General features: G+C 41.9%; 1 protein-coding gene across 4 annotated transcripts in view; it reads right to left on the bottom strand.

The window, feature by feature from the left end:
- Positions 1 to 8,569, bottom strand: part of nbeab (neurobeachin b) — a 192,236-nt gene that overhangs the window by 82,326 nt on the left and 101,341 nt on the right. For 3 of the 4 annotated variants that reach the window (XM_076100866.1, XM_076100864.1, XM_076100865.1), the window contains 3 exons: positions 7,899 to 7,960; positions 3,764 to 3,828; positions 1,922 to 2,030 (listed from right to left, as the gene is read on the bottom strand). In XM_076100866.1, coding sequence (XP_075956981.1) covers positions 1,922 to 2,030; positions 3,764 to 3,828; positions 7,899 to 7,960 — 236 coding nt within the window. Of the gene's footprint in view, positions 1 to 1,921; positions 2,031 to 3,763; positions 3,829 to 7,898; positions 7,966 to 8,569 lie in introns of all 4 variants that reach the window. The other variant, XM_076100863.1, reaches the window with a different exon arrangement.

Here is an 8,569-nt window from a genome sequence, read left to right as displayed (position 1 = left end):
GGAGCATTTGTCACACTGAAGAATGTTATGGCTTCATTCAACACACTTGAGTGCATAAAGATATTAGTGGACAGCTGAGAGATATATTTCTGCTCCCTCGGAGGAGTGTAGTAAATCATGGCGAGCACATGAAGGCAGTCCATTCCCTAACTGCGGACAGATGAGGCTCCCTGCTAGGTAGCCGTGGATGGTGCTATTAGAGGAGAAAGGAAAATACTCTAATAGATCCACAAAGAATATAGTCTGTCAAGGTTAACAAATCCACACTGCCAATATCTCTAGGAATATGTTATTGTCCCCTGGTATAGGAATGGTGTCAAATGCCTGCAGTCATTTTCTAGAACAAAATGTACCATAAGGACACATTGCCTCCTGTAAGTTGCAAACATAAAAAATAAGAATATTGAAGATACCATAGTCCAAATAATGTTTGATATCCAAATGTCCGCATGATAGGGTTAAATTAATCTATTTAAATATGAATTGGCCTCAATATGAAAAATGGCGATATTGGCTTTAAATCAATTTCCAGAAGTCAGTGCAACTCTCCAAGTGTTCCAGGTGGCTAAAAGTAATCTAGAGGAGCACATCTGACCTTATCTTTGCTGCTAAAACAAGATTGTCTCACTATGCCACCCTGGGGGAACCCTTCCTAATATTCAAAATCTAATTTGCTAACAGAAGCTGGAAGTTAATTGAATTTCCTGCTTCAAATTTGAATTCTGTCAGATATTATACTTCAACATATTCTTCACACGTCGGATAACTCAATCTCCTCTTGTCAACTCACATCACCACGTGATGCGGTGACAAATATCAAACGTTATTTATCACTTTAAAGCATATGATGCTTTGCCCCGACACCAACTTAATTGTAAAAATGTCTTATCTGCGTCCTGAATCTTCAATCTTGGAGAGTGGGTAATAAAGTAACATCAGGCTTAGATGAAAAGTGTAGGCTGTCTGGCGTTGGCAGACAGAACGGATGGGGCCAGGTACACTTCCCCCTTCTACTGACATTGCATATCTAGCCGTCTCTTCCAGTTTATCTAGCAGGTCAAGGATCCTCAAGAACTGTATATCAAGCAGCTGTTTGAGGATGGCTGCTTTTCCCAGATAAGAAACTCATCACTCCTCACATGTACCCGCTGCTAACAGAGGCAGTGTGTGTGTGTGTGTGTGTGTGTGTGCAGGTTTGTGTGATTGTATGTCTTCTAATGTTCTACAATAACCAAACAAACTCTTTTAATACAGCACAGCGTCTTTATATTTTGCTATCAATCTTTGTGGCATTTATTTGCTTCATGTGCTAATTTGCTGACCAGCTTGCACTGAAAAATGAAAAGGGCCGTGTTTTTCTTTCTCTCATTTTCTATAAAGACGAAGATTAGGGGGAAATAAAAGCGAAATACTGATTACTGCAAGAAAATTAATATTCCAACATTGCTTAAATCTTGTTAGCTTTTCCTTTCATGTATGAAACATGAGTGGTTTGATGTGGGCAGGCTAAATACAGACTCAGGAGGCTGTCCTGTGAGTTGGTTGGCAAATCATATGAAAAGCCTAAATTAATATGAATTGTATTTCCCTTTGCTACCAGCAATTTAATTATTTTATATGAATTGTAGGGGTCAGGAGATAATCCTCAGGAGGACACTGAGGGGCGCAATTACTGAGCATATACACCTGAAGGACATTTTTTGTATCATTTAACATAACTTTTATTACTATTATTTAGAGTTGACAATATATTCTATTTTCACAGAAGATAGTAAAATTTGAATTTGGAGAACCGGTGATCTGCAACACTGCTATTCACTGTTGGTTGAACTCTTTTGTGCAATATTTTGTCAGTAGCTTGACTCTGTGCCCAACTTCACCATTTAAGTTCAGATGCGATAAAGGACGGCACAGTTTATACCTCAAACTCTGCGTGTTTGTGGACGTCCTCTGCTCGCTGTCGGTTCAGGATGAACTCGGCCTCGTTGGCGACTCGAACTATGTGGTCCTTCATGGCATGGCAGAGCAACCTTTGATATTACAGGAAAACAGCGTACATTTATATACAAAATATCATTAATAAGGAAATATCCAGTTCTTTATTAGATCAAATCTGTCGCAATGACACCTCTAGGGGAGGAGCGGGGTTAAGGCAAATATAGCGAGTCAGGATTGTGCAACATTCTGCTCGTTGAAAGAGCAGACTAGTAAACAGCATCATTTGTCTGTGTTATATTGCAAGGCTGCAGGTCAGTGACAGTTCCCTCTGTAGCATTAAGGAGGGAATGGAGTGTCATTAGAGCATTGAAGCCTGTCTGGCATACTCCTGATTGACTGAGCATCCCTTCCCACTGACCAGAACATCAACCCAGTGCCTGTATTGCTGACGAGTCAGGCCGTGAACAACTTCTCACATGGCTGACTCTGGAGGCTCCATGGTCTCCACCCACATTCACATTTAAATTCCACTATCCTTAATAATTGAGAACACCCTGGCTACTGTGTGCAGATTACATGCCATTTTACACACCATTAGGCTAGCTTTGTTTTAATTAAAGCAGCCCCTGTTCCTCTCCAGTGCTTGATACAGATTGTAATTTCCCTCCTGTCCCAAGGAGAGGCAGCAATCCCGAGGCTGCATTCATCAGCTGCTATTGCCTCTTTAATTGTTGACAAGCACTCATTAATAGACAGACGTTCACTGTTCAAAGACAGAGGCTGGCGACGCCAAGCTTTGTTTCGAGACCAAGAATAGATGAGAAAGCAAGTTGACGAGTGATATTTGGAGACCGAAATTGTCTTAACACTAGGGTCAACATTGTGATCCCCGCATCATTTGCTTTTGAGACTTTAAGATACTGTCTTAACAGAGATGTGTGCATAAAAAAAACACTGCATGTATTTGTAAATACTGTACCAACAGTAAACCTAAGGCAGTTATTTCCCAAAGATAGTGACTTACAGCTACAATCACGCAAGAGAGGGCCAGTAATAATAAAGTAAAGTGATCCCTTTACTTTCACTATTTTGGAAAGTGGCTTTGCTTTCAAACAGCTGCAGCATGAAACAGAGGAACAGCACACAACTACCTGATTTATCTGTTGCCACACATACGGCAGAAACAACGTCTTTGTCGGCCACGCCTTGTAAGGCAAACAGATTTACCAGACTCTCGCTACCTCTAGATCTGTCTAGTCAGGCAGAGCAGGTGTGCAGAGAATTGAGTAACACTGCGAAATTATGTATCCGTCAACAGCACCCTGGACAGCGCCGTGTGGCCCAACTGACTGAAGCTCTTTGTTCCAGGGCCAGCAGGGGACTCAGAGAAGCATGGCTGGGCTGCAGCAAGAGCCCAGGCATAGAGAAGGTCTGGCCAGATGGGTCAGCAGATGGGCAAGGAGGCTGAGCCGCCCCTGATCTGCTCTGTGGAAAACCCAGAGTCTGGCCACACCCAGAGACGAGACGAAGAGGGAGGGAGACAGAAAGAGAAACGCAGACACTGGGATGTACAGTATGACACGCACAGACAGAGATATAAGAAGGCAGACGATAGGAGAGGGTGACCGCTCTTTAGTGTTGATATTCTTACTTCATCCAGTCGCCACAATCGTATTTACCGTTAACCCCTACTGAGCAATCACCAAGAGGTTTAGAGCTAATCTATGCCCCTTCTTTTTTTTTTTAAAGCACATACTTATAACAGAAGGATAAATAGAAGACTGCTTGGCTGACTTTATGTATGAAAGTGAATGGACACATTTACCTTCCTTCGTTGATTAGCTCAATGAAAGCCAGGCCAGCGTTCTTCTGAATGGAGTTCTGCCATTCCTGAAATGAAATAATTTGTGATCCGTTACTTACAGAAGATCTCCATTTTTTTTGTGTAGTTTTTGGGCTGTAAATGGTATATTAAAAGTTCTAAAGCACAACATAAATACATCCTTATAATCAATATAAGATATGGGTTAAGAAAAAATCATGTCAGTATAGCAAGGTTTACCCAAAAAGGCAGTAAAGCTAAAAGAATACTTCTTCAAACAGCTTTAGTTAAAACGAAGTAAAACACAATAAAAAAACACCATTTTGATCCAGCAAAAAGATCTTTCAGAAATGCATGACAAGAATCACATTTCACCATCCAAATTGCATATTGCAACTGTAATCTAGATTACATGTCATAGTTTGTAATTCAAGTGGGTAAACAAAGCATTGAGTTCATCTACCCTTAGACAAAAGGATTGAGACTATAAAAAGCTAAATTCCCGCACAGCCAGTGAGAGCACCCTTTCTTCCTGAAAAGAACTGTACAACAGGAGAGATGTAATTGTGGGATGAAACTGTATCCTCTCACTTAAATACAGCCATTTCCTCTGTCCCTTACAGTGACAGATTACCGAGCAGGCTCAGTGAGCCCTGCAGTGTGCGCCTGGAAGGGATCCGAGCCCTGGGCCAGTGTGCTAGCACTTGCTGTCTCACAACATGCTCTGGAAATGATTAAAAAACAGTTTGAGAGCGTGCCTTTCACTGTGGGAAATCCAGCTCTCCTGTACCCTCGCTGAGGTGCAAATGGAAGAGAAAACAGAGAAGGCCACAGTTCAAAAGAGGAAGAAAAACAGAGGAAAATGAAGGAAAAAAGGGTTTTCAGTTCTGAGGGCTACTAATGTGTATGGAACTCTCAACTATTCACATTTATAAGGAGCCTTTGAACTAGACTATCCATTTCAAATTTGCCGAAAATAATGTTATTATCATTTTCAACGGAAAGAATATATAGGCGGTTTTACTCTGTAGTTGTAGATGCGAAACAGTGATACACTGCTTTTTCTATGTCAATGTCTGGTCAAGGTAAGCAGCATTTGTTGTGTACACAGTACCAGAATAACTGACATTGACATTATTATGTATGGGCATGTGTTTTTGTACACAGTTGTCGTGCCTGACACATACAGGTTCACGCAAGAGTACACAGTCTGACCCCACAATGCGTTAAGTCAGGGAGATGGTGCTGACAAACTGCTGAGCATCTGGTATCCAAATGTTCCCCATGACCCCCTTTTCCTCTGCTACAGTATCTGCCTGGAATAAGCTGTTTTTGATTTGGACAGGGATCATGTACAGCCAGTCGTCTGAGGTTCCACTTGCACCACGCTCACGTGACAAAAATAAATACAGAAATCAAGGCAGATGTGACACTGGGGCGTTGCCATGAAAATGGCAGTAGGTCAGTGGAGGTATAGCATGAACTAGTCAAATTTTGGTATCTTGTCTGAGCTATGCTTGTTGACAGCTGAGAAAGCACTTCAGAGGCTCTTTTTTTTTTTTACTGGAGAACAGAGCTCCCAGAGGAGGCTGCCTTTGATTGCATGAGATTCCTCTGCTGCCCATTTGAAGGGAATTAGACATGACATGCAACTCTTAAAAAAAAAAAAAAAGAGCGATGTGGTCCTTGATGTAAATGCAGACCATGACCAGAATGCAACACCTCTGGCTGGCTGTTGGAAGTTTGTTTAGTAGCTTGGATTTCTTTATTATTATATCATTTGAATGTGCATCATTAAGTGTTTGGCCTTTTAAGGGCAGAAGAGGTCAACAATAAACTGAAAAACAGCCTAACAGTTACCTACTTACATATTCAGCAGGCGTCGGCAACATTTGCATTGGTCATGTTTCAGGTGAGCTTACAAATGAAAGTCCAATAGTTACTAGAATAGTCACTAAATGTTTACTCCGGAGGAAAAGGATCTCGCTAACACTGTATTTGGCGTTGGACAGGTTGTAATCAATTTGTTTGCCTGAGCTTTTTCTTTTTGCCTGCGACTGCTGGAAACAATTTTAATGAGAGCGATGAAACTAAAGAGCACGTCGTAGAACTTTTGTGTGTAAAACCAAACAATTTGCTAGAAGCTGCTAAAAAGCAACATGCAACACTTAGAAATGATGATGCTGTAGGTCCACTTGGAACAACGTTACAATTCTTCCATCTATCTTCAGTAAAACCACCACCTTCATGTCGGACCTAAACTCCCACAACTCCCAACCCGCAGAACAGTTTTCTGGCCTTGAGAAAAGATTTTCTCTTCTCCCACTTTCATCTTCCTGAAATTCAACAGGGCACTAAGTATTTGTGGTGTTTCAATCCACCCTGTCAGTGTGCAGGAGCGTTTGCTTTTATCTGCTCTGCTCTGCTATACACATCTGGAGGCCTTCCATCACTAAATCTCCGAGGCTCCACTCTAGATCCCCCCTGTATGTTTAAGCTGTTACAAGAAACAGAGCTGCTTGACCTTTTCATTCAGCTGCCCAGGCTGAGGAGAGACACACAGTGTCTGCAACCGTGGCAAGCCACACGATGATTGCTGTGATTAGTATGCATAAATAAGAAAAGGCAGATCATTAGCACTAATTCATTCATAAAACTGACAGGTTACAAAACAGAGAGGGAGTAAAGGTCAGTTAAGTGCCCTCCTGGCTGTCTTAAAACATTAATGTTGAAATATGTGAGGGATACGTTGAAGTTGGCATTTTTTAATGATGTCAGCCACACAGCTCATCCTGCATCTCAGAAGACTTGTTGGGCTTTTTGAAAGCACTTGAGATGTAACAGCAAAGACATTATTTAGGAGTATATGACAATGCGATTATCAGTCAAAGCAAACATATCTGCTGGTGATAAAACAGCTCTGCATACACATCAGCTTTGACACCTGAAAGAAGTAATATAGAGGACACTCATTACAGAGTGATTTTAAACTCATATTAGCTGGCAACATAACTGGATTCATTACTGATGGAGCAGCATTATGATACAAAGCAATGGCTCATCTCTATTTGGAAGGTTGTAGGAGGACACCAAGCTATACAGTCCAGTTTCAAGCCCTCGCTGTCTGATCGATATCTCAGCCTGGATTTCATCCCTAGAGCCCTTAATGGCAGGAACCTCTGGAGCCGCAGTAATGCTATCTGTGTAAAGGGGGGGTGGGGGGTGGACTCAGACCCTTAACAGCATGCTGACGCTCTCATCTGCAATAAATCCTAGAGCTGGAAAAAGCAACTTCCCACAGATACGCCACAGACAGAAAAAGCAGTGCAAAAAGGAGCCCGTCAAAAACCTTCAAACGAGCAACAATAACTCAATGCTGGCCGTCCTATTTATGTACGTTCTTTGGAGGAAAGCCCCTGAATAATGGCCTCCATATAACAGAGGCTGAGCTCCCTGCTGAAGAGGGCTTTGGACTGCGGATACCACGGAGCGCACATAGTGGCAATCCACCTCCTCAAGGCTCTGGCCCTGCAGTCTGGATCCACAAAGAGGCACCAAGTAATGGCTTCCTTATGGGCTCCCGACGCAAGACTGATGGGCTGACAGAAGGTATGTTAAATATCTCCTGTTCTAACTGCTACATCGGGGCTTTGACCTTCTCTAAAACAAGGGCTTAACAAGAGATTCAGAGGGTCAGCTCGGAGGTGATCAGTCACTTGCAGCGTTGCACGAGGTGGGACTCATTCTTTGAAGGAGGGCTCTGGATTAAAGCTCTGGGGTGTGGTGAGAAAGTCCCTGGATTCTCAGAGAGCTGTTAGTGTCTGTATGTCGTCATCAGCATTAGCCATAAAGTCATACATTCAAGTATTGGCAGTTTGATAAGATAAAGAATGTGTTTAGAATATATCTTTTAAAAAATTGGAGGTGCGTGAAATAATATACTATTGACCATGTCCAATTTGAAACAAGTCTCAAGCAGATATCCACATAGTGTTGACAGAAATGTTATCTAGAGAGGCGTAGCAGATGAAGGCATATTACACGGGGAAAAGAAGCGAGTAGGGGACTGAGAGGAGAAGAAAAAGAGAGGCTGAGAAAGAGGATTGTGAAGAGGAGGAGAAAGAAAAAAAAAAATCACCTGAGAACAAAGCAGCATGACGAGCTCCACTACCGAAGTGCTTGACTTCATACACACTAGACCTGTAGAGACAAAACAGATGAACAGAATTATATATTAACTATACAGGTAGTATTTAACACAGAATAGCTGTGGGTACAATCAGTCCCATATAATAGGTCGTGTCGCAGTACAAGATAATCATTTAAGAATAAATAATCACATTTAAATTTCTGACATATAGTTTAGAACTTGGATGAAGCTATATTGTTTTTGGCATAAGGTCAATTTCAGGCAGTGAAAAATAATTTATAAACCCCTAAATTGTGCTTCCAAGTTGCCCTTCATAAAACTGTAAAAAAAAAAAATTGCATGCCTACATAACAAATGACCACGTTTATGTTCCCCTTCCACACACACACACACACACACACACACATTTACGGAAGTGAACACAGACATTCACAGCTTCTTTCCTCATCTCCATTCTGTAGACAGTGAGCCGCAGAAGCAGACAACTCTCTAATGAAACAAGGGCAGGTGTGAAAAGCTCATTTGCAGAAACAATGGCTGCAACTGGTCTCGTATTCTGCACCTCCAACTCCCTCTGTTGCACTTGGCGAGAACCATTAAAAGGTGCAGTCATTAAGTAAAGGAAAGAATGCAACTCTCCAGGACTCATTAAAAGCTGG

Source organism: Anarhichas minor, unplaced genomic scaffold (assembly GCF_050575085.1).
Source record: "Anarhichas minor isolate MPS153535 unplaced genomic scaffold, ASM5057508v1 ptg000026l, whole genome shotgun sequence".
Classification (NCBI taxonomy): Eukaryota; Metazoa; Chordata; class Actinopteri; order Perciformes; family Anarhichadidae; genus Anarhichas; species Anarhichas minor.
Note: the sequence above shows the minus strand (reverse complement) of the source record. Positions and strands in the feature narration are given on the sequence as shown.